Raw genomic sequence first — 27,209 nt, 5'->3', positions numbered from 1 at the left:
GAATGAACGCATAAAAATAAGTGAGTGAGCAGGTTACTGAGTGAGTAAATGCATTTGAGTGAATAGAACAAATGCTGTAAAAATTTTTATAATGGATTCACCAGGAGAGATTTCCTATACAAGCAGTAGCTGTCTTGCTTTTTGAAGGGATGGTTAAGATGTCAGCAGGCAGAGATGTAGCAGTCAATGAACTAGGAACCTGAAGCTTGAGAAGCAGTGTGAGGAAAGGCCAAGACTGGGGAAGGCATCCCTTTTTTATTGAAAACATTATTTCCTGCTGTTACTTTACCTTTCTCCCCCCTTTTTTTCATCAGTTAAAGAACTCTAAAGATGGGCTGGCTGCCAGCTCATTCAAGGTGAATCAAATCTCATTAACCAGGTGACAAGTTAGCCCTCACACAATAAGCTATAGGCTTGGATTTTGAAAAGAGAACGTGGGTTATTGTTAAAAATAATATAAATTATTATTGTTGAACGAATATTTCTGTTGCCTAATTATTATTATTCAGTGAAATGTTTTAGAGACAGAATCATGGCAATGATGTTGAAGGTACTACAATTTCTTATTAAAAAAAAAGAATGGGAACATTTATGTAAAGTCCACTGGAAAGCTAATCTCTAGATTAACATCTAGAGTCCTATGTGCTTCAGACCTATCTCAGAATTTGAAGCTGAGAATGATAATCTAGCAGGTAGGATTTATAAGTTGTTGACTTCATCTCTGTACTCTTTAGATGGAAAATGGACTTTGATGACAGACTTAAATTAATAAGCCAGTATGCTGTATTGCTATATTGCTTACCTGTTTGCATTATTAGTCAGGGTTCATGTCTCTTCATTCTGTTGTGTCACTGAATAATGGAAAAAGAAATTCATTTTGGTATTATACAAAAACTTGGATTCAAATTTTAGCCCTGCTAGGTGTGTGAAATTGGACAAGTTATGTAATCATTCCAATCCTCTTTAAGATAAGGATAATGCTTCCTAACTTATAAGATTGCTGTGATGATTAGAAATTACATTTTAAAACTACCTACCCTTGTGCTAGGCATATGATAGAATTTGACAAAAGCTAATCAATATGAAGAATTTACCTTATCTAGTTGTTGATAGAATCTTCTTCACAAATACATGTAAAAATAATTAAAATTCATGATCGTAGAAAAAATGTAAAATTTTCTTTATTATAAAAGCATTCCCATTTATGTCATACAACATTAAGAAATTCAAGTGAAAACTTTAAAAACCTGTAATACCACTCTACCACCATAGCACACATATAATTTTGCATATTCTCTTTATCTCTTTATTTTTATTTATTATTGCATTTTTTGAGTTGAAATGGTTGAAAGGATATAATTTGGGAGTTCATTCACTTAGTGTTTTATCATGTTACTCATTTTTTATGTCAGTATACTAAGTATCAGTAAGAAATACCATAATTTATTTAATCATATCATCATTATTAGATATTTGGCTTACCTCCTAGTGGAGGCTATTATTGAAAGCTATATAATTAATAAATGCTTCTATGCATATTTAAGGGATTTTTGGAGCCGAGAGGGTTATTTCCTTTATAGGCTAAATCCCCTAGGTGAGATTAATGACATATATATATGCCTTTAGTCCTTGAAACATTGTTTTTCAGAATGAACATACATTCTTCTAGAAACCAGTAACCTTCACTGGACATTATCCAAAACACTGCTCCTAGAACAATTTAGTAGGATAGAGCAGGCAGAAAAATAAAAGATGAGTGGGGGAGGGGTTCACTATTAGATTGGGATATGGTAGGGAGAAAAAGGAGACACTTATAATCTATTATTTAATTAAAATCCATGTGCTATGGGCCTTTGGAGAAATTGATCATCTATTCTTTAATTCAGTAAGACAGTCTATTAGTCTTTCATCAAGCCTGTTATGAGAAAAATGAGAAAACGCATAATCCCTGCCTTCTGGGAGTAACACACGATCCTGACTTCTGGTAGCTTATATTTCAGTGGGAGAAATATTTAAGTTTTAAATTTTTTAAAATAATTTCAATACAGTTGAGAAGTGTTCCATTGCAGGTTAAATATGCTACAGGAGGGCAAACAACTTTACCTTGGAGCATGAGGATTAATTATGTGTATGTGCTGACCTCACAAGAAAAAGACGGCATTGTTAAATATCTTTTCCTGTTACCATCTCCCAGCTCTGGAAAGTGTGACTGGCCCAACTGAGAGTAGGGTCTTTAATATGCTGGAACCTCCTGCTTAGACTGCTTTGTGTTCACAGTATCTGTCAAATAGTCCTCAATCCTGGTTTGAAGATGCAATAAGTAAATTTAATGTTGACTACCTAAATAGGTAATAGGAATCATGATTCATTTTGAGCTACCCCATCTATGCTAAGCATTTTAAGACACAGGTAGTGTAGAATTAGCTTTATTGAAAAATAATGTGAGAAAAATATCAATCCTTTTATTTGATATTCTTTTAATTTAATTCTGAGCCATCTTTTTTATTTCATCTCAGTAGGTAATGTTCCTTGTTACCTTTTTGGTTCAAGCCTACAACTCGATGCTTTCCCTATTGTAGGAGGATTTGTAAATCTCAACCACCCAGAGGGAGATCATGTTGTCATCAGACTTAACCTGGTAGGAGTTGGGGATTAGATGAAACTCTGAAGAAGTTTCAAAAGAACCTCACTGAGTAAAGCCAATTTTATCCAGAACCACTGAAGTTCACAGATTTTAATTAACAATTTGAAATTTGTAGTATTACTTGAATTTCAGATGGGTGAGAATTTAACCCTACATTAAAGGAGCCCAGGCAAAAGGACACGAGTTACATCACAGAGACTTATTAAATGTGATGGAAATTCGACAGACGAATGCTGACAAACAGGTGCAAGAGCTGAATTAATTTTTAAACCCTATCACTGAGTAGGAATTGCAGTGCATCACGTTGACAGCCACAGCACATTGCTAATTTCATTCACAAGCTTAAAAATCTCAATATATTTGAACATGTGAATATATTAAATTTTAAAAAGTGTAAGTAGCATAAGGGTATCCCAGAACTAAAAATGATAATTTCTCTCTGGGACCTCAAGTAATTTATCTAGCCAGAAGCATGGTGTTTTTTATGAATGAAATCTATCTTACCGCTTCCACATACAAATTGTGTTCTATTATTATATATAGTGCAGCCTGTTACTAAGCAAGCTTTTCTCTTTTTTTTTTTAATATGAAATTCCTTGTGAGTCAGAGGAAGACTGAATATTCACTGCTATAGTTTCCAACTTCTGCTGTCATGCATAAAGGGGTGTTTTTTTGTTTTTTTGTTTTTTTAAAGGGTTTTTTTAACCAACGCTTCTGATGGTGCTAAGTGGTGATATTCCTGGAGTTAAAGAAAAATATAACAAACCAAAACTAGATAAATGCAGAGCCTTGTTTAGTGGTATTATTAAAGATGGTAAGTTGTAAGCTGAAAACTCAGTAAACTCAATATGTTTTTGCCAGGAATTTACCTACTTTGGAGTCCCTGGTATATTTGAGACTGTGATAGAAGCCCTGCAGTGTCTCTACATAAATCTGCATGTATATACAAAATCTTACAAAGATTTCAGGGATTTTATGAATTTCCACATTCAGAATACAATTTATGGTACATCTTGATCTTTATCTGGGACTGGAAGAATATCTTTATTTAGTGGATTTTCCCCTTTGCCACCTACTGTGCACCAGGCCCTAGACCTGGGACTGGGGATATAAGGAAAATAAGAAAAGGTTTCTGGACTTCTTACAGCCTAGTAGGGGCTAGTAGATAAATAGTATAGAGTAGTAAATAGTTTGATAAAAATATCTATTAAAAGGTCATTGCAAAAGCTTCCTGAAGAAGATTGCACCTTAGTGAGTATTAAGGATGAGTAGACATAAACTGTAAGAAGAGGGAAAAGGGCATTCTAGACTGAGAATGAGAGCAAGGAGCACTGCCCTGTCATTGGTAAAATTGTGTATTTACAAGAAATGCTTAATAACAAATGTATGGAAAAATCAGTCTTCTTTCAACATTTTTTAAGAAGCTTTAAAGAAAAAAAATAAAAGGATCTGGGTTTAATTTCCCAAGATTTTAGCCATCTGAGCCCTTTATTCCTAATTGTACACAAGCTTGTCCCCTCATTTTGCTTAGCTGGAGAATATTAAGATTCATTTTTAGAACATGAAAAAACTGTAAAGGGCTCCCTTCCTAGCAAGTGAGTCAGGAAAAGCCCAGTATGTACTGCATTGGATGAGTCTAGATTCCTAATCAAAAACATGTAATCAGTACCTGCCCAAAAGTCTTTTTATAATGGCAGCAGTAGCAACTGTTTCTTTTTTAAACCCACTATCAAGAAAGCTGATGAAAAAGAGACAAATGCACAGTCTAATAACCTGAGCTAACAATATATTATTTTCAATGGAACGAAAAGGACAAAAGCCAAAGGTATTCATTACTGTTCCCAGGGTAAGAGATCAGGGCAGTTGCTGCCTTCACCACATGCGCAGTCTTTAGGCTTGACAATGCCCATCTCCCCAAGGGAAATGTGGAAAGAAAGCCAAACTCTTGCAACTTGATGCAAAGTGATTTGGGTTCCATTACAACATCTCTCAGTAAAAGGCTATTCAGGCTTAGAGTAAAGATTCCACACTCATTTTCTCCCAGAAAATGAGATTGTTATACAAACACCAGACATGGAATCAGAGCTTCTGGAAATCACTCTAAACCATGTGATTTCATCTTAACTTCCTTAAATTCTAATCAGGAAAAAGGAGATGAGATAGTTTAGTGAACATACAATCTTAAAATTGTTGCCTTGTTTTGGGCACACTTAAAAACTCAAGAACATCCTAAGGAAATTTTAAAAATTACAAACCTATATAATAATATAAGGGTTTTTTTTTTTTTTTGGTTTTTGTTTCTTTCTGTTTAGATGAACTAATGCTGATCTGGGCTTCCCTGAATGTGTTTTTCAGATGAACTCGCCAGAAATGTTATGCCTTTCTTCTGGAGAAGTTAGGCTCATTCAGTATTTCAAAAAAGGGGATGTTAGGGTACACTTCATGTTAAAAGGATCTGAGTTCCCATTTGACTCCTGTGAACTTGAGAAGACACATTTTACACCTTTGTTTTTGACCTTTAAATGGAACTAAGGATATTTACTTCTTACCTCTCAGGATTATTATAGGGATTTAATGATGTAATTAAGATATTTGGAAAGTGGTTAACACAAAACCTATTTTCAATATTTTCCAAAGTGTGTTACCCAGCAAACGAGTTCTATGGAATAAATAGTTTTTATTAAAAATTAAAAGTTCTGTTTCAAAAAGTTTGGACATGCTAGGTAAACAAAGTTAAACGGTTGCCTTCAGAGCTTTACCATGCTAATGGGTATTGTGAGTCTCCAAAAGAGGAGTATAACATGCTGCGTTTCTCGGACTTAAAACAGACACATTGGTGTTTGGTTAGGAGTGCAAGTGCTATAGTTTACAAGATCACTGTTCTGCAGAACAGTAGTTTGGAAAATGCTGTCTATATGAGGGCCAAAGATCCCTTCCCCCTCCCTCTCCACTCCCCCTCCCCCTCCTCTTAATAGTATGTATAATCCTTCTTTATAACCCTCTTCCCAATATTTATTTATTTATCATTCTCTTCTTTGGGTTTGAATTTCTTGAGGACAAGGACTATGTCTTCATAAACATTTTAATCCCCAGTGTTTACTACATTGTACATAATGAATATTGGCTAAGTGAATGATGCTGTAATTACTGATATACATCATTCAGGATGTAATTACTGGGTTTTTTGGAGCTGTGAAAACAATGGGCCTGGTTTAAAATGACTCCAAATATATTTTATCCTTGTGGAACTGTGCCTAAGAAAGCAGATAACCTGTGCAGAAAAATGTTCCATGAGAACTAAAGCAAAGAAATAAAAAAAGAACAGAGAAAGAATATTATGTGCTTAGAATGCCATAATACAAGTTGTATAGTTAGGTGGCAAGAGGAATCTAGGAGTGTAATTATGGAAAATAATCTCCTGGACAAGTGAGTGCAATCTGGAAGGTTTAGGTTAATGAAATTAGAGTTTTAACTCTTAGCATCAGTTATTATAAGTCAAGGTCAAACTGTAAAAAAAAAATTTTAATGATTTCTCTTTCCTATGCCATGCTAAGTCTTCATACTTTTAAGGCCTAAATACTGCTTAGTAAACTTAGACGTACACCATTAATTTGTACATAAGGAAAATTTTAACTTCATTCTGGATGCCGAGGTGTTTTAGTCTGATGCCTAAATCCAATAAGCATTACTCAGATGCTTCAGGGGTTTTCAGAGGCCCTCTATCCTACCTACTGTGCTATTAGTTCAGGATGAAAGTAAAATTAGTTTGGCAGAACCTCAAATTAACCTATCAAATCCCCTCATCACTTATTCCATTTTACAACTGAGAATAATAAATAAGAGTGTGAATGGCATTCCTAAAGTGACTACTTTTATGCCAAGTGTGCACTAGGTGCTCCTGAATATTTTCTTTATTTGATTTCAGAATAATCCTGTGAGAAGTGTTATCACCTCATCTTCTAGTGGGGAAACAAACTCAGAAGTTTTGTTATTGTCCCACATCAAACAGCCATAAAAATGTAAAAGATCTTACACTAAGCCTAGTCTCTCCTTTCTAAAGTTTAGCCCTATTTCTGTTACATCATGTCATCTTAGTATAATATTATCATTCCTTATGCTTTTCCATAGAGATGGTTAAAATGTGTATGTATAAACACAGTACTTACAAATAGCCTGACCATGACTTAAGTGAAGACAACTATTCAACTTTAATGAAGGACATGTAAAATATTAATGGAAATACTGTTTCTTGGATGGATTGTTTGATATGATAATGTAAATTTTTCCAGATCAGTTTAGAAATTTACTGCAATTCCAATCAAAATGTTTATCATTATATACTTTATTATTTCTAAATTTAATTTGGAATAATAAGTGAATGAAAATACCCAAAAAAATTTTTAAAAGAAAGATAATGGCATGGGAAAGGGGGACTTACTCCACCTGATAGCAAAATGTACTGGAAAATTTTTAAAAGCTGTAATAATCTGGTATTAGCAGAAAAATAGAGAAATACATCAGTGCAACACAATTGAGAATCCAGAAGCAGATTTGTATCTAAAAATGTAGCATATGATCAAAGCAGTACTTCAAATGAGTAGGGAAATAACATACTATTTCATAAATAGGGCAATTAGCTATGCGGTTTTTAAAAAATAAAGTTAGATCCCTACTTCATACTATACTAAAAATTAAACTTCTTGTGGATCAAATATTTAAATGTAAGAAATAAAACCAGAACTATACCAGAAAAACATACAGTTGGTTATATCTATAATCTTGGAGTGAGAAAAGCCTTCCTAAACTTGACAAAATCTAAAAGACATGAAAAATTTCTATATAGCAGAAAATTCTAAATTTTTATAGAGCAGAAAAAAAATCTACAAAGGAAAAAGACAGTCACAATCCAGGAAAAATATTTGTAACTATATATGAGAAGAAAATGCTTTATATCTTTATTTTATAAATAGTTTTGCCAAATCAATAAAGAAAAAAGCAACATCACATTAAGAGTTTGTTCAAGCAGTTCATAGCTAAAATCAAATGGTCATTATATTTGAGAGGATGCCCACTTCTACTAATTGCCAAAGAAATGCAAATTAAAACAACTATAAGCTATAATTTGCCTACTATTAAACTAGTCAAAGTTACAAAAAGTAATAGTTTCCAGTACTAGTCGAGTACGTGAGGAGGTGGACTCTCTCAAATGCTATTGGTGGAAGTAAACTGGTACAATCTATTTAGACAGTAAATTTAGAAGCATTGATTCAAATTTAAATGGGCATAAACAGCTTTTGACCTAACACTAATTCTACAGGCGTACTATCACAAGTTCACATACAGTTAAAGTATTTTTCCCACATTGTGACTTTTTACTTTGTAGAGGTTTTCTGCCATGTAGAATTTTTTAAAATGTGCAGTTCACATGTTTACTGCAGCATTTTTTTGTGATAGTAAAAATAGAAAACATCCCAAATATTCCTGCTGTGGTGGCAATATGAGCTCCACCAAAGTAGAGACTGCCTCTACCTTAATTACCATTCCCAGTTAGCTGGTACTGTTCTTGACAGTATAAACATTTGTTAAATGAACAAACAAAATGGACTATAATGTGTCTATACAACTGAAATTATTTTTAAAAGTAAGGTAATTAAACAAGTTGCAGTTATTGTACAGATCATTCCCTTTTTACAAATATATATATGTATGCATGTACATACATTTATATACAAGTGTCATATATATCTATTAAGAGAAAAGTTAGAAAGTATACCTCTTGATTGCCTCTTAGGGTGGAATTTAAGTAGTGACATTAACATTTTACTGCATATACTACAGATAATAAATCTTTTTGCTTTTGTTTTTGTTTTTTTAACAATGACTATGTTTATAACTTTAAAGTACAAATACAATCATTCTTTCAATCTACTAACTCTTCTCGCTGTAAAAGATTTATAGCAGTTAACAAAGTCTCTGTTTTCACTGAGTGTGTATTCTCGTGGAGGAAGACAGATGGTAAACAAATAAATATTATCCCTGATAAGGTATTATGAAAAAAAATAATAAAACCATGTAAGGGGACTCCAGTGACAGAGTGCTATTTTTCTTTTCTAATTCTGCAGTGTTTGAGGAGAGACCTGAGTGAGGTAAGGAGTAACCCATCCAGGTATATATAGGCAGATAGATATTCTTGGTACAGGTCAAAGGACCCAGGATGAACACACCATGAATTAGTTAAGATTACAGAGTTCAATATCAGGAGATGAGTTCAGAGAAATGGGGGTGGTGAGAAGCAGAAATTGTATATAACATAGGGACATTTGGCCAAGGTAAGAAGAACTTCAATTCCTATTTCATGTGATAGGAAGATACTAGAGGTTTTGAACCATGGAATGACATCCAATTTTTGTACACAAAAGATCTGTCTGATGACTGTGTGGAAAAGATGATGATGGCTTGGAGTAGGGTGAGAGCAGTGGAACTGGTGTGAAGTGGTAGGGTTCTGGATGCATTCCAGATAAAGAGTTGCCAGAATTTGCTGATATGAGAGGAAGAAAAGAATAAGGATATGAAACTGTCAGGCATTGTAAAATACCACTGCAAACGAGCCTGATCTGGAATGTGAGAATGGAGTGCCTCTAGTGAGGCAGAACACTTCAAAAATTTTCTTGAATAGCTAGGGTCGATCTCTTATATTATGAATTTTCCCAGCATTACTGTGAGAGAGGTAAGTGCCAATTAATGTCTTAAGGTTATACTGAAATTAGAACTTGTTATCCCATAGTGGGTTTAATGTTCATTTATTCTTAAATATACATTTTTTTAAAAGTGTACTTAACTTGAAAACATCTTAACTTGGTATTGAATGTATATTAGCTTTTAATTTCCCTTTGTAGGAATTTTACTGACATAATTTTGCTATTTTAAGGTATTAGGAGGAAAACAGTTCTGCTATTTTGAAGAACTGAGAAGACTTGTCATTTAAGATTTCAAAGGTGTTAAGAGAAATAGTTAACCTAAAAATCCCAACAATGTTAATTAACTCAATTATAATATTAATTATAATATTAATTAATTAATGCATTCATCTTTGGGGGGAATTTGAACTTAAACCACTGAAGATCTTGATGAAATTTTTTACTGTAAATTTCCAAATCTTACCAATACATTCTCATGTCTTATTTTATTCTGTAAAAGAAAATATGCAAAAATAAAGTACACTTTGCACATTTGCTCATTTCAGATAATAAAGGCTTTCAAGCTTGCATGGCCTAAGGTTCAAATTATTTATAGTTGCTCCATTGCATGTGCAAATGATTGATTCATTAAGGACATTACCAGTCAGTATCAGGTATCATTAAATACATGCATACAGTTGTATTGAGACAATGATATTGTTAGCAAATTTAAGAGTTCAGTTGTCCCATTAAAATCATAATTAGGTATGCACAATCATATTTGGCCAAAAAGTAGGATATAGGATGGGGTTTGTTTCATGACATTATTTAAAAAATCTGTTCATAATGTTTTCTCAGACTAAAAATATTATGTTCTTCTTTTAGTCACTTATTGATGTAACTGAATATTATACTCTTCATATATCCATTCAATGATGTGAATGAAACTTTGTAGTTGTGGTCCTGGATTTTTATTCATTTATACATATTTTTTGTTCATTATCTGTTCATTATCTTTTTAACAAACATTTACCGAGTGTTTACTACAGTAGTTTTTAATCTTGGCTGCAAGTCAAAATCCTCTGTAAAGCTTTTTAAAAGTACTGATTCCTGGTGTAATAAACCCCTGAAACTGATTCAATAGGTCTGGACTTAAGCCAAGCATCTTTATTTTTTCAAAAGCTCCACAGGTGACTCTGATGTGCAAAGTTAAGAATCATAAGCTTCTCTATTAAGCAGTAGGGATATGAATTAACATGAAATAGTTCCTGTTCACAAGGAGATCAGAGTTGAATGAGTAAGACAGGCAAGCAAACTAGTAATCACGGTAGTGTGATAAGTGCTATGTGAAGAGTAAGCACACCTCTTCCCACTTAGAACTAATATACATTGGCCTGGTGTGAAGTAAATCTGTTGATGGACTATAAACCAGAAAAAGGAGATTTTCTCTCAGTACCAAACCAAATGACCCAAATTGTGATTGAGTCCATATTTTATCTTACCTGCTCTCTGCCTTAATCAAATGAATTAGCCATACAAGACTTTGTGATTAAGCTCAGGAAATGGAAAAACAGAGAGACCAGTTTCTATTTCTGATAACAGGATGTGGGAGATGAGAAAGCAGTGAAGGATTGCAAAACAGCCAGCTACTCAGAGTCAGGGAGCATGTTTCACTAATATTTTTCTTCCTATGGCCTAAATCAGATTCCAGATCATAGGTAGGCATTGGTTCTGGTATAGTTTTTGAATCTTTTTTCCTGATGACCTGTAGGCAAATGTTCCTACCTAGTCTATGCATACCTAAGAACTCTGTAGCAGAGTTGCTCTATGACCAGTGACTTTCACAAGGAAACCCTTTTTTGCTACCTCAGAGGCACAGGATATTTACTGATTGTCTTTAAAGTTTCCAATTCAGACAAAGAATCTTGCTTAATTCTTGATAGCAGTATTGTCTTTTCTTATATTCTTGTCTGTTTGTAACAATGCCAGTTGATGTTTTTACTACTTTAATTTTCATTACCATATGCTATTTTATATACTTTTGTTTCTTTATTTCATTTTACACAATCTGCATTGTCAACCTCTCTTCCCATAAATTACAGACACAAAAGTGCCAGTATAAAGGAGGGGAGGATATGTGCCTTTCATCCCCAGAGCAGCACCAAAAAGCTGCACGAAACACGTTGCCCATTGCAGTCCCTTGTCATCTCTCTAAAAATGGGACCTGAGGAGGCTGACTGGACCACACCTAGAAATCCTTCCCAAGAAATCCAGTGGACATAGTCCATATTAGAATTCCCTAAACAAAAGTAAGAAAACCCCAGAAGGAAAGCTTCATGGAATGTAGTTATCCTATTATCTTCAGGATCATCCATTCCTAAATATAAACAAAAGCTCTTATTTTCTTTCTCCATGATATGATATTGACAAGGCCTAATTAGACCTTATAAAAACAAGCTTATCTGGTCACAGTGGTGTTAATTTGTGAGCTCCAGATTCATAGTGTGGATGTACTTAATGTGAACATGAATTATATAAACTTGACATTGCATAATATAAAGTGTTAATAAAGTCTCACTTTATATGAATACTTTGAAATAAAAACAGATTTCTTCAATTAAAAGAATCAGTCAGGAAACTCATAGTTTCATAACTAGCTGGCTGAATTAATTATAAACTATAATTATAGCAGAGGAAGGTGCCATTTTAGCTGGTAAACAGAAATGCCTACCATACTTTGTCATGTCAAATGAACCAATGCCATTGTTTATATTAGAATTTCTATGGGGATTTCAGACATTACTTTGTTATTTTAACATTTCCTATTTGTATTAGCTTTCAAAAACATTTAAAGATAATATCAAGGAAGTGTTAATTAAGCTCTCTGCTTTTCTATCATTTCATCCATTTAGTTAACACATATCCAGGCATGGCTAATTCAGAGTGCTATGTTAAAAACCACATCCTCAAATATATATCTTTGAAATGTGATAAAATGCAAAGAAAGCTAAGCAGTTACCATGTTGAGCCATGGTTTTAATTTCTACAAAGTATTAGAGATGATAAGAAAAACAAGTTTTTAAGCCTTAAAGCAAAAATATCCTACAGTGTTTGTTGATCCATATGCTCCATGAATGTTTACCTCCTATTTTACATTAAAATCCATATACATTAAAATGTATTTTATATTACATTTCTCCTTTGAAAAAATTAGCGTTGAATTAGGCAAGGTTTGAATCACGTAAGGACTTCAGGAATGCAACCTTCTTGAAGCGTTCTCTAAATCCAACCTCTAAATCGTGAATAATTGCATGTTTGTTCAGATCCTTAGAATGTTTTGAAATACATTGCCCAGTGACCAAAACTCTTTCCCAGAAAATGGAGAAGTTGAATAGCAGAGGGAAAGAAGTTGACCTCCCTCCTCAGCTTTGACTTTGGCATTTTGTTTCTGAGAGACCTGGTTGTTGGAAGATAAACTCCCTAATGTCTAACGTTTTCTAGCCTTTCAGCAAAGTAGATTTTGTAGAGGAAGAGTGAACCATAACACTGATTTGGTTAATGTCAGGCTGCCGAGTTCTCAGCTCTGTGGTACAGGTAAAATATTATTTCTCCCCTTCTCTGATCCAATTTCCTAAGAAGATTAATCAGATGTGTCTTAATGTACTTTACTACCAGAGCTACAGATTACTAAATGTGAACTGTTATTAAATTGTGAGATTCCCTTATATGTGCTGAATAAGAGAGGTTTGTCAGATATATATTTTATGGTTTTAGTGTTTACTCTTAGGTCCATGATCCATTTTGAATTAATTTTTGTGTATGGTGTGGAGTAAGGGTTGAAGTTCATTTTATTTTGTACAAATAATCACTTTCATTGAAAATCTGTTCCTTCTCCATTGAATTAACTTGACATTTTGGAGAAAACATAATTGCCTATATAAATGTGGGTCATTTTTCTGAGGCATGTAAATTTTTGGAACTATGTTATTTGGTGCATATGCATTTGTAATTGTATCTTCCTGCTGTCTTGATCATTTTCCTCAATAGTAAAGGTTTATTTTGGGGTCTAACAATTCTTCTTTTTAAAAGTTTATTTTGTCTAATAGTAGTATAGTCTCTCTGGGGGTTTTTATGCTTAATCTCTACATGGTATACTTTTTCACAGCCTCTTGCTTACTTTTATTTGTGTTTTTATATTTAATGTGCATTTCTGTAAACAATGCATAATTAGGTCTTGCTAGTTTTCAGTCAGCCTCTAAGTTTTTATTGGAGTGTTTAGTACCCTTACATTTCATGTGATTATTTTTATATTTGGATTTATTGTCTGCCATTTTGCTATTTGTCTTCTCTTTGTCTCATTTTTATTTTCCTGTCCTTCTGCCTTCTTTTGTGATAAACAATATTTTGTGGATTATTTTTATTCTGTATTCACTTATTAGCTTTATTTCTTTGCATTATTTTTTTGTTATTGCTCTAGGGACCACAATATGCAACTTTAACTTCCAGTAAAATATAAGAACCTTGTACTAGTGTAGTTTCATTTACACACTCTCATCCTTTGTGCTGTTGCTGTCATATACTATACATATCTATATCTATATTATAAAACCAAGAATGTTATGTTATAATTTTACTTAGAGTCTTGCCTTTAAAGAAATTAAGAATGACAGAAAGACAGTCCTGTCTTTTAAGAAATTAAGAGAATTATTTCTTATCTTCATATCATATCACTCATATTTTCATTACCCTCTCTCTATCCAAGTTATCACCTGATGTTATTTTATTTCAGCCTGAAGTATTTCCTTTTGCATTTCTTAAATTTAGAGCTGTTAACAATGAATTTTCTCATTTTTAAATTTATTTGAAAATGTCTTTGAACCTTTAATTTTGAAGAATGGTTCTAAAATAGCTTTCTTGGGAGACAGGGTTTTTTTCCTCAACAATTTGAATGTTATTCCAGTATCTTATAGACTCCATTATCCTAATGAGAGATTAGCTGTTAATCATATTTTTGTTCTCCTATGTAATATATTGTTTTCCTGTGTTATATTCAAGATTTTTCTTATTATCTTCAGCTTGTAGTAGTTTGATCATGATGCATCTAGGTGCAGTTTTCTTTGTTTATTCTATTTGAGGTCCATTGAATTTTTTGTAGCTGAGAGTTAATATTTTTCATCAAAGTTAGGAAGTTTTTCATTATTATTTCTTGAAATATTTGTTCACCTTTTTCTCTTTCTCTGCTCTTGTTTGACTCCATTTACCCTTAAGAGTTCTGAAAGATGTTTCTGACAGAATAGTTTTAAACTTTGATGGGAGGCTCAGAAATAAAATGGAGATGTATGGATGAAATGACACAGTTTTCTAAGGAAACTTAGTTCCTTAAATATACACACAACACAACCCAGTAAATTTACAGTGGAAAATATTAATGTTACCTATTTGTCCTCTTTTCCTGTTTTTACAAAATCTGTTTGTAGGTGCATTTCCTCCCTCTGCTACTTATGCACGAAAAGACTTGCTACAACGATCTACCCATATCGCTACCAAGACTTTCCAAGCTTTTCGCATATTTGTGAACAATGAGCTCAATGAACTTTACACAGGACTGAAGACAGCTCAGAAGTTTCTGAGACCTGGTGGTCGCCTTGTTGCCCTCTCCTTCCATTCACTGGAGGATCGCATCATCAAACGATTCCTGCTTGGGATAAGCATGACAGAAAGGTTTAACCTAAGTGCTAGACAGAAGGTGGTACAAAAATCACAGTTGGGTTCAGATCATGAAAACACGGAAGGATTCTCTATAGGAAGGGCCCCTTTAATGTGGAAAATGATGCATAAGAAGGTACTTACTCCGGCAGATCAAGATGTACAAGATAACCCCAGAGGACGCTCAGCCAAGCTTAGAGCAGCTATCAAATTATGAGAAAGTTATCATCATCTGATTCTTCAAGTTCTTCCTCACAGTTTCTCGTGTAATATTCCTGAACAGCCTAATATAAGAAAGTGTGGGATATAGAGAGATACATACTATATATGTGTGGAAATAGGGGGTATTTAGCATTATTTTCTCAAAAAAAAATGTAGGAAATATTAGCATGACACAGATAGCTCAATTCAAGATGCAGCAGTGTCTCAAAACTGGAAAAATTGTTTATCTTAGCATTATATTTGATTTTGAAATGCAGTCCTTTCTCTAACCAGGAATTTTTTTAAAAAAGAAGAAGAAGAAGAAGAGAAGAATATGTGTATTTACTTAACTATGTAAATTCAAGCTGTCAAAAGAGAGATTATAATTATATCTGCATGCCCAAATTCTGAATTTAGATATTCAGATTTGCAAGACTGTCTATAACTCAAATAATTAATAATGATCATAAAATGAATTTTAATTTTCCTACTTGGGAATAATTAATCACTACTATAGCTTTCTCAAATATAGGTGCTATGAAAATTTAAAAATATTCAAGTATTATTTTAAAAATGCATTATACTGATAAATTTCATTACTGAAATTACAGTGTTCATTGTTTTAAAGGGATTTTTCAGTATGATATGTGCCATGTTTTCATATATTAGAAACTAACAATGTAGAATTGCTCTAATAGCTCTCACAGAGAATGTTTCACAAAACTTATATTTAAAGTCAATTGTGTTTATTTTAATAATACCCCAGAATGCTTTTGATAAATAAAAATCTCTCATAAATTGAATCCTGCAATTTTAAATTGGGCTATTCAAAATATGCAAAGTCTATTTGAAATGGAAAATTATGTTATCTCTTCCAGATACTAAAACCAATGTAATGATTGTATTTACAAATAGTAGCTGTAACTGTAAAATGTTTATTCAGGTGAAGTTCACGTGGAAGAGGATTCTTTAACAAATTAATGAAATTGATTCAGTATTCACATAACTTTTTATACATAAATATGCACTTCTAATTTATTCAGTTATGCAGCAAGTACTGAACTAGGCAAAGAAACAAAAGGCGAGTAAAATACACATAGCCCATAGTATCAGTCCTGTGGAGTTTATAGTCTAGCTGAGAAGAGCAATGGTAGTTAAATAATCATAAATATTAGTATAAAATTGACAAAGTGGTAAGGGCTATAATGAAGTAGTACAAGGTACCATAAGTATATCTAGTAGGGATTTCATCTACTGAAGGAAACCAGGTCTGACAACATGATGCTTGATTTGTGACTTGAAGGATGAATAAGAGATAATTAGTAAAAGGATACATGGGCATGTTCATTAAAGGTGCATGTAAATGATTGTTTCTTAAGTAGTTTCCCTTGAAGTCATATTTATACTATTAATTTGCTCAGTAAACTATTTATTCAAATACAGGAAAAATTCATCTTCTCAATTATGATTACAAACTCTAAGTTGGTGAATCCAATGAATAAAATATCAACATAACTATATGGGCAAAAGATAAGAATTAAATACTTGAATTTACCTCAAACTTACTTTATCTACCTCTGTAAACTTTAGCTTTAGTTCCCAAGTTTGTTTACCACTTGTAATTTACAGACTTTATTCAGATCTGAACAATTCTGCAGTGAAATCAGAATTAGAAAATATTCTAGGGAGCAGTATGCTCAAATTAGAAACAAATGAAAGTACCTAGCTTAATCTCCTCAGTCCTTCCTGAAGAATTTTGTAAGTTCCTCTTTGTATGTACGTCATATTTGTGAATGAGAATGATTCCCAAAGGTAAGTGCCCATCTGAGTATCTGATCAGAATATAAAAGATCGCATATAATATTCAACAATGATTCACCTATTTCATCAATCATTTTTGGATGCTATATAATACAGGAATCTTTTCATTAATGTTAAATGGAAATTGACTGCCCTGGGTTGGACGGCATCCTTCCAAACTTCATGTCCTTTCCAAAACCTCATAATGTGACCTTATGTGGAAATATGGCTATTGCAGATGTAAGTAGTTAAGAGGAGGTCATACTGGAGCAGGGAAGACCCTTAATCCAATATGTCTGTGTCATTATAAGAAGAGGAGAAGAAAGAGACACAGGGAAGAATGCCACAAGAAGGTAGAGGCAGAAATTGAACTGGTATATTTACAAGCCAAGGGACACCAAGAATTGCTGGCAACCATAAGAAGCTAGGAGAGAAGCATGGAATAGATTCTCTCTCATAGACGTTAATAGGAACTAATAACTCGGCTGACACCTTGGTTTCAGACTTCCAAGCTCCAGAACAGTGACAGAATAAATTTCTGCTATTTTATGCCAGCCAATCTGTGGTAATTTATTACGACAGCCCTAAGGAACTAATACTCTGACCAAAAAAAAAAAAATATATATATATATATATATATATATCTTGAAAAATATGCATGAAGAAAAAATCATACTTCAATAAACACAAAATAGGTTTCAAAATGTTGTAGTGTAAAAATATATTAGCTTTTTTCTGTAATTAGGCTGTTTGCTACAATCATTCTTACCTGCCTCTTAGTCTTAGTTGTAGGATGCATAATAAAATACATGAATAAGTTTCAAATTGTTAACTCTGGAGAATGCTTTAGGGAAATTCATACAATACATATAGAAAATAAAACAGATTATTGAAATGAATACATTTTAGTACATTTTATTGGAAAAGTACATTACTTTTGCAATAAAATATAAACTATATAAAACAAGCAGTTGTTTTACATTTCAGAATCTTTGTATCGACTGCTCTCTACCAATCATTTTAATATAACATCCATCCCATTGTGTAGGACATCACTTAATAGGTTTTAGTTCATTGCTTATTAAGAAATGAAATTTAATAAATGCACATAATTTTTAATTGATATCCCTATTTTGTATATTGATTTCATTTTGACAATTATATGTTAGTTATGTAATCTTTTAGAAATTTCTAGGATAATTTTTGGGGGTAATTTTTGGGCTATATCGTATCTATATATTTTTTTCTATTTCATGTAATATGTGATATCTATATATTTTTTCTATTTCATGTAATATTTCATATATGGTTTGTGCTTAAATTCATTTATATTGAACTATTTATTATCTTACAACCGATAGTTTATAAGAGAATACAGGGCTTCCCTGGTGGCGCAGTGGTTGAGAGTCCGCCTGCCGATGCAGGGGACATGGGTTCGTGCCCCGGTCTAGGAGGATCCCACATGCCACAGAGCAGCTGGGCCTGTGAGCCATGGACCCTGAGCCTGCACGTCTGGAGCCTGTGCTCTGCAATGGGAGAGGCCACAACAGTGAGAGGCCCGCGTACCGCAAAAAAAAAAAAAAAAAAAAAAAAAAAGCATGTCTAAGTTTTTTTTTTTTGAATTATTGAATGTTATTTTTTTTATACAGCAGGTTCTTATTAGTTATCCATTTTATACATATTAGTGTACATATGTCAATCCCAATCTCCCAGTTCATCACAACAACACCACCACCACCCCCCTCCGGTTTCCCCCCTTGGTGTCCATACGTTTGTTCTCTACACGTGTCTCAGTTTCTGCCCTGCAAACCGGTTCACCTGTACCATTTTTTTAGGTTCCACATATATGTGTTAACATACGATATTTATTTTTCTCTTTCTGACTTACTCTGTATGACAGTCTGTAGGTCCATACACATCTCTACAAATGACCCAATTTCGTTCCTTTTTATGCCTGAGTAATATTCCATTGTATATATTTACCACATCTTCTTTATCCATTCATCTGTCGATAGGTATTTAGGTTGCTTCCATGCCCTGGCTACTGTAAATAGTTCTGCAATGAACATTGAGGTGCACGTGTCTTTTTGAATTATGGTTTCCTCTGGGTATAAGCCCAGTAGTGGGGTTGCTGGGTCATATGGTAATTCTGTTTTTACTTTTTTAAGGAACCCCCATACTGTTCTCCATAGTGGCTGTATCAATTTACATTCCCACCAACAGTGCAAGTGGGGTCCCTTTTCTCCACACCCTCTCCAGCATTTATTGTTTGTAGATTTTCTGATGATGTACATTCTAACTTCTGTGAGATGATACCTCATTGTAGTTTTGATTTGCATTTTTCTGATAATTAGTGATGTTGAGCAGCTTCTCATGTGCTTCTTGGCCACCTGTATGTCTTCTTTGGGGAAATGTCTATTTAGGTCTTCTGCCCATTTTTGAATTGGGTTGTTTGTTTTTTTTAATATTGACCTGCATGAGCTGTTTATATACTATGGAGATTAATCCTTTGTCCATTGATTCATTTGCAAATATTTTCTCCCATTCTGACTGTTCTCTTTTCGTATTGTTTGTATTTTCCTTTGCTTTGCAAAAGCTATTAGGTTTCATTAGGTCCCATTTGTTTATTTTTGTTTTTATTCTCATTTCTCTAGGGGGTGGGTCAAAAAGGATCTTGCAGTGCACGAACACATCATAGGGTGTTCTACCTATGTTTTCTCTAAGAGTTTTATAGTGTCTGATCTTACATTTACGTCTCTAATCCATTTTGAGTTTATTTTTGTGTACGGTGTTAGGGAGTGTTTTAATTTCATTCTTTTACATGTAGCTGTCCAATTTTCCCAGCACCACTTATTGAAGAGACTGTCTTTTCTCCATTGTATATCTTTGCCTCCTTTGTCATAGATTAGTTGGCCATGGGTGCGTGGGTTTATCTCTGGGCTTTCTATCCTGTTCCATTGATCTATATTTCTGTTTTTGTGCCAGTACCATATTGTCTTGATTGCTGTAGCTTTCTAGTATAGTCTGAAGTCAGGGAGTCTGATTTCTCCAGCTCCACTTTTTCCCTCAAGACTGCTTTGGCTATACGGGGTCTTTCGTGTCTTCATACAAATTTTAAGATTTTTTGTTCTAGTTCTGTAAAAAAATGCCATTGGTAATTTGATAGGGGTTGCATTGAGTCTGTAGATTGCTTTGGGTAGTATAGTCATTTTCACAGTATTGATTCTTCCAATCCAAGAACATGGTACATCTCTCCATCTGTTTATATCATCTATAATTTCTTTCATCAGTGTCTTATAGTTTTCCGCATACAGGTCTTTTGTCTCCTTAGGTGGGTTTATTCCTAGGTATTTTATTCTTTTTGTTGCAGTGGTAAATGGGAGTGTTCCCTGAATTTCTCTTTCAGATTTTTCATCAATAGTATATAGGAATGCAAGAGATTTCTGTGCATTAATTTTGTATCCTGCAACTTTATCAAATTCATTGATTATCTCTAATAGTTTTCTGGGGCATCTTTAGGAGTCTCTACGTATAGTATCATGTCATCTGCAAACAGTAACAGTTTTACTTCTATTCCAAATTGTATTCCTTTTATTTCTTTTTCTTTTCTGATTGCTGTGGCTAGGGCTTCCAAAACTATGTTGAATGATAGTGGTGAGAGTGGACATCCTTGTCTTGTTCCTGATCTTAGAGGAAATACTTCGAGTTTTTCACCATTCAGAGTGATGTTTGCTGTGGGCTTGTCATATATGGCCTTATTATGTTGAGGTAGGTTCCCTCTATGCCCACTATCTGGAGAGTTTTTATCATAAATGCGTGTTGAATTCTCTCAAAAGCTTTTTCTGCATCTATTGAGAAGATCATATAGATTTTATTCTTCAGTTTGTTACTATGGTGTATCACATTGATTGATTTGCTTATATTGAAGAATCCTTGCATCCCTGGGATAAATCCCACTTGATCATGGTGTATGATCCTTTTAATGTGTTGTTGGATTCTGTTTGCTAGTATTTTGTTGAGGACTTTTGCATCTATATTCATCAGTGATATTGCTATGTAATTTTCTTTTTTTGTAGTATCTTTGTCTGGTTTTGGTATCAGGGTGATGGTGGCCTCATAGAACAAGTTTGGAAGTGTTCCTTCCTCTGCAATTTTTTTGAAGAATTTGAGAAGGATGGGTGTTAACTGTTCTTTAAGTGTTTGATAGAATTCACCTGTGAAGCCATCTGGTCCTGTATTTTTGTTTGTTGGAAAAGTTCTAATCACAGTTTCAATTTCATTATTTGTGATTGGTCTGTTCATATTTTCTATTTCTTCCTGGTTCAGTCTTGAAAGGTTATACCTTTCTAAGAATTTGTCCATTTCTTCCAGGTTTTCCATTTTATTGGCGTAGATTTGCTTGTAGTAGTCTCTTAGGATGCTTTGTATTTCTGCAGTGTCTGTTGTAACTTCTCCTTTTTCATTTCTGTTTTATTGATTTGAGTCCTCTCCCTCTTTTTCTTGATGACTCTGGCTAATGGTTTATCAATTTGTTTATCTTCTCAAAGAACCAACTTTTAACTTTATTGATCTTTGCTATTGTTTTCTTTGTTTCTATTTCATCTATTTCTGCTCTGATCTTTATGATTTCTTTCCTTGTGCTAACTTTGGGTTTTCTTTGTTCTTCATTCTCTAGTTCCTTTATGTGTAAGGTTAGATTGTTTATTTGAGATTTTTCTTATTTCTTGATGTAGGCTTGTATTGCTATAAACTTCCATCTTAGAACTGCTTTTTCTGCATCCCGTAGGTTTTGGATCATCGTGTTTTCATTGTCATTTGTCTCTAGGTATGTTTTAGATTTCCTTTTTGATTTCTTCAGTGATCTCTTGGTTATTTAGTAACGTATTGTTTAGCCTCCATGTGTTTGTGTTAGTTACATTTTTTTCCCTATAATTGATTTCTGATCTCATAGTGTTGTGGTCTAGAAAAGATGCTTGATATGATTTCAGTTTTCTTAAATTTACTGAGGCTTGATTTGTGACCCAAGATGTGGTCTATCCTGGAGAATGTTCTGTGTGCACTTGAGAAGAAAGTGTAATCAGCTGTTTTTGGATGAAATGTCCTATAAATGTTAGTTAAGTCTATCTGGTCTATTGTGTCATTTAAAGCTTGTGTTTCCTTATTTATTTTCATTTTGCATGATCTGTCCATTGGTGAAAGTTGGGTATTAAAGTCCCCTACTATTATTGTGCTACTGTTGATTTCCCCTTTTATGATTGTTAGCATTTGCCTTATGTATTGAGGTGCTCCTATGTTGGGTGCATATGTATATATAATTGTTACATCTTCTTTTTGAATTGATCCTTTGATTATTATGTAGTGTCCCTCCTTGTCTCGTGTAACATTCTTTATTTTCAAGTCTATTTTATGTGATATGAGTATTGCTACTCCAGCTTTCTTTTGATTTCCATTTGCATGGAATATCTTTTTTTCCATCCCCTCACTTTCAGTCTGTATGTGTCCCTAGGTTTTGTATCCATTCAGCAAGCCTGTATCTTTAGGTTGGAGCATTTAATCCATTCACGTTTAAGGTAATTATAGATATGTATGTTCCTGTTACCATGTCTTAATAGTTTTGGGTTTGTTTTTGTAGGTCCTTTTCTCCTCTTGTGTTTCCCACTTAGAGAAGTTCCTTTAGCGTGTTTTGTAGAGCTGGTTTGGTGGTGCTGAATTCTCTTAGCTTTTGCTTGTCTGTAAAGCTTTTGATTTCTCCATCCAATCTTATTGAGATCCTTGCCAGGTTGAGTAATCTTGGTTGTAGGTTCTTCCCTTTCATCACTTTAATTATGTCATGCCAGTCCCTTCTGGCTTATAGAGTTTCTGCTGAGAAATCAGCTGTTAACCTTATGGGAGTTGCCTTGTATGTTATTTGTCATTTTTCCATTGCTGCTTTCAATAATTTTTCTTTGCCTTTAATTCTTGCCAGTTTGATTATTGTGTGTCTTGGCATGTTTCTCCTTGGGTTTATCCTGTATGGGACTCTCTGTGCTTCCTGGACTTGGGTGGCTATTTTCTTTCCCATATTAGAGAAGTTTTTGACTATAATCTCTTCAAATATTTTCTCGAGTCCTTTCTCTCTCTCTTCTCCTTCTGGTACCCCTATAATGCGAATGTTGTCCCAGAGGTCTCTTAGGCTGTCTTCCTTTCTTTTCATTCTTTTTTCTTTATTCTGTCCTGCAGCAATGAATTCCACCATTCTGTCTTCCAGGTCACTTATCCGTTCTTCTGCCTCAGTTAGTCTGCTATTTATTCCTTCTAGTGTATTTTTCATTTCACTTATTGTAGTGTTCATCTCTGTTTGTTCTTTAATTCTTCTAGGTCTTTGTTAAACATTTCTTGCATCTTCTCAATCTTTGCTTCCATTCTTTTTTCTGAGGTCCTGGATCATCTTCACTATCATTATTCTGAATTATTTTTCTGGAAGGTTGCCTATCTCCACTTCATTGAATTGTTTTTCTGGGGTTTTATCTCTTTTCTTCATCTGGTACATATCCCTCTGCCTTTTCATCTTGCCTATACTTCTGTGAATGTGGTTTTTGTTTCACAGGCTGCAGGATTGTAGTTCTTCTTGGTTCTGCTGTCTGCCCTCTGGTGGATGAGGCTATCTAAGAGGCTTGTGCAAGTTTGCTGATGGGAGGGACTGGTGGTGGGTAGAGCTGGCTGTTGTTCTTGTGGGAAGAACTCAGTAAAACTTTAATCCACTTGTCTGCTAATGGATGGGGCTGTGTTCCCTGCCTGTTGGTTGTTTGGCCTGAGGTGATCCAACACTGGAGCCTACCTGGGCTCTTTGGTGGGACTAATGACAGACTCTGGGAGGGCTCACTCCAATGAGTACTTCCCAAACTTCTGCTGCCAGTGTCCTTGTTCTCACAGTGAGACACAGCCACCCACAGCCTCTGCAGGAGACCCTCCAACACTAGCTGGTAGCTCTGGTTCAGTCTACTATGGGGTCACTGCTCCTTCTCCTTGGTCCTGATGAGCACACTACTGTGTGTGCTCTCCAAAGTGGAGTCTGTGTCCCCCAGTGCTGTTGAAATCCTGCAATCAAAAACCACTAGCCTTCAAAGTCTAATTCTCTAGGAATTCCTCCTCCCATTGCCAGACCCCTGGGTTAGGAAGCCTGACGTGGGGCTCAGAACCTTAAATCCAGTGGGTTGACTTCTGTGGTATAAGTGGTCTCCAGTTTGTGAGTTACCAACACAGCAGTTATGGAATTTGATTTTGTTGTGATTGCACCCCTCCTACCATCTCATTGTGGATTGTCCTTTGTCTTTGGATGTAGGGTATTTTTTTGGTGAGTTCTAGTGTCTTCTTGTCGATGATTGTTCAGCAGTTAGTTGTGATTCTGGTGCTCTTGCAACAGGGAGTGAGAGCACGTCCTTCTGCTCCGCCCTCTTGAACCAATCTCTGTAACTAGGTTTTTGAGATTAACTAAAATTTCTTAAAATTCTCTTGCAAATTGTTGAAAATTGTATTTTCTTTAGTCTTTGCAAAGTATTACATATCTTCAGAGGTTTATAAACTCCTTTATTCTAATTTCTCTTTTTTAATGAGAAGCAGAGATAGTAATGAATTTATACTGTAGAATTTTTTTAATAATTTAATTTCATTTGAAATCTTATTCAAAAAGTATGAGACAGTTCTTAATGGAAAATTCAAAATGTACAACAGATACAAAATTTATAGCAGCACTTTCGTTTGGTTAAAGAAGATAAATACTTGGATATATTCATTCAATAAGTATAGATTAAAGCCTGACCATTTAGGAAGAAATCAAAAACACCTCTCTCAATTCTTTCCTTCTTTTTATACTACTTCCCTTTCCCTCTCTCTGTTTATGTGTGAATTTCTTATGCCATTGGAGATGACATTCATTTATATTTCACATTTACTCTAGAAAAAGAAATATTATGCAATATTAGCATGTACTCTCACAAACTAAGCCCTACATGTTAGATTCTTAGTAATGGGTAAGGATTAACTAAAAATTGCTTCTGGTTAACATCTGTAATTTTTATTTTAATGTATCTCTTTTTCTATTGCGTTTTCTTGTGTGCTGCAGTATTCTGATAGATTTCTTTGTGCCTAAACAACATTCCATAATAGAAAGAGATAAGTATTAAAATGTGAAGGGAATTTTGTGAGGTTCTTGACAAATATAAATTTAATGACAGAAATCCTGATTGGAGATAAATTTTTCTCAGAAACACAATGCCATATATTCAATGTTCAATGAAGTATGGTTTGTAAAATTCAGCATGATATTCTACAGAAGCTAGATTGTATAACAAGCATAACTATTTTTACATTATTTTCTCAAATTTCATCTGTTTATAGCTACTATTCACAAGTAATATTTGGTAACATACAGCGTGATCTGCAGGAATGCTAAGAGATAGTTTAAATATAAATTTATTTATTTTTTTAACATCTTTATTGGAGTATAATTGCTTTACAATGGTGTGTTAGTTTCTGCTCTATAACAAAGTGAATCAGCTATACACATACACACTTCCCATATCTCTTCCCTCTTGCATCTTCCTCCCTCCCACCCTCCCTATCCCACCCCTCTAGGTGGTCACAAACCACCGAGCTGATTTCCCTGTGCTGTGCGGCTGCTTCCCACTACCTATCTATTTTACGTTTGGTAGTGTATATATGTCCATGCCACTCTCTCACTTTGTCTCAGCTTACCCTTCGCCATCCCCATATCCTCAAGTCCATTCTCTAATAGGTCTGTGTCTTTATTCCTGTCTTACCCCTAGGTTCTTCATGACCTTTTTTTGGGGGGGCAGGGGTTCCATATATATATGTTAGCATATGGTATTCGTTTTTTCTCTTTCTGACTTACTTCATTCTGTATGACAGACTCTAGGTCCATCCACCTCACTACAAATATCTCAATTTCGTTTCTTTTTATGGCTGAGTAATATTCCATTGTATATATGTGCCAAATCTTCTTTATCCGTTCATCTGTTGATGGACACTTAGGTTGCTTCCATGTCCTGGCTATTGTAAATAGAGCTGCAATGAACATTTTGGTGCATGACTCTTTTTGAATTATGGTTTTCTCAGGGTATATGCCCAGTAGTAGGACTGCTGGGTTGTATGGTAGTTGTATTTTTAGTTTTTTAAGGAACCTCCATACTGTTCTCCATAGTGGCTGTATCAACTTACATTCCCACCAACAGTGAAAGAGTGTTCCCTTTTCTCCACAGCCTCTCCAGCATTTATTGTTTCTAGATTTTTTGATGATAGCCATCCTGACCGGTGTGAGATGATATCTCATTTTAGTTTCGATTTGCATTTCTCTAATGATTAATGATGTTGAGCATTCGTTCATGTATTTGTTGGCAATCTGTATATCTTCTTTGGAGGAATGTCTATTTGGGTCTTCTGCCCATTTTTGGATTGGGTTGGGTTTTTTTTTGTTATTGAGCTGCATGAGCTGCTTGTAAATCTTGGAGATTAATCCTTTGTCAGCTGCTTCATTTGCAAATATATTCTCCCACTCGGAGGGTTGTCTTCTGGTCTTGTTTATGGTTTCCTTTACTATGCAAAAGCTTTTAAGTTTCATTAGGTCCCATTTGTTTATTTTTGTTTTTATATCCATTTCTCTAGGAGGTGGGTCGAAAAGGATCTTGCTGTGATGTATGTCATAGAGTGTTCTGCCTATGTTTTCCTCTAAGAGTTTGATAGTGTCTGGCCTTACATTTAGGCCATTAATCCATTTTGAGTTTATTTTTGTGTATGGTGTTAGGGAGTGTTCTAATTTCATACTGTTACATGTAGCTGTCCAATTTTCCCAGCACCACTTATTGAAGAGGCTGTCTTTTCTCCACTGTATATTCTTGCATCCTTTATCAAAGATAAGGTGACCATATGTGTGTGGGTTTATCTCTGGGATTTCTATCCTGTTCCATTGATCTATATTTCTGTTTTTGTGCCAGTACCAGACAGTCTTGATTATTGTAGCTTTGTAGTATAGTCTGAAGTCAGGGACCCTGATTCATACAGCTCCATTTCTTGTTCTCAAGATTGCTTTGGCTATTCGGGGTCTTTTGTGTTTCCATACTAATTTTGAAATTTTTTGTTCTTGTCTGTGAAAAATGGCAGTGGTAATTTGATAAGGATTGCATTGA

At 34.3% G+C, this 27,209-nt stretch overlaps 1 protein-coding gene across 4 annotated transcripts in view; it reads left to right on the top strand.

Moving 5' to 3' along the window:
* Nucleotides 1-27,209, top strand: part of METTL15 (methyltransferase 15, mitochondrial 12S rRNA N4-cytidine) — a 375,848-nt gene that overhangs the window by 182,918 nt on the left and 165,721 nt on the right. For 3 of the 4 annotated variants that reach the window (XM_082628455.1, XM_082628454.1, XM_082628456.1), the window contains one exon: nucleotides 14,799-18,254. The exons of the other annotated variant lie outside the window; for it this stretch is intronic. In XM_082628455.1, coding sequence (XP_082484581.1) covers nucleotides 14,799-15,244 — 446 coding nt within the window. In that variant the 3' untranslated portion in view covers nucleotides 15,245-18,254. Of the gene's footprint in view, nucleotides 1-14,798; nucleotides 18,255-27,209 lie in introns of those variants that run through there. 4 annotated transcript variants of the gene reach the window in all.

Source organism: Mesoplodon mirus (assembly GCF_964341445.2).
Source record: "Mesoplodon mirus genome assembly, chromosome: 7".
Taxonomy (NCBI): Eukaryota; Metazoa; Chordata; class Mammalia; order Artiodactyla; family Ziphiidae; genus Mesoplodon; species Mesoplodon mirus.
Note: the sequence above shows the minus strand (reverse complement) of the source record. Positions and strands in the feature narration are given on the sequence as shown.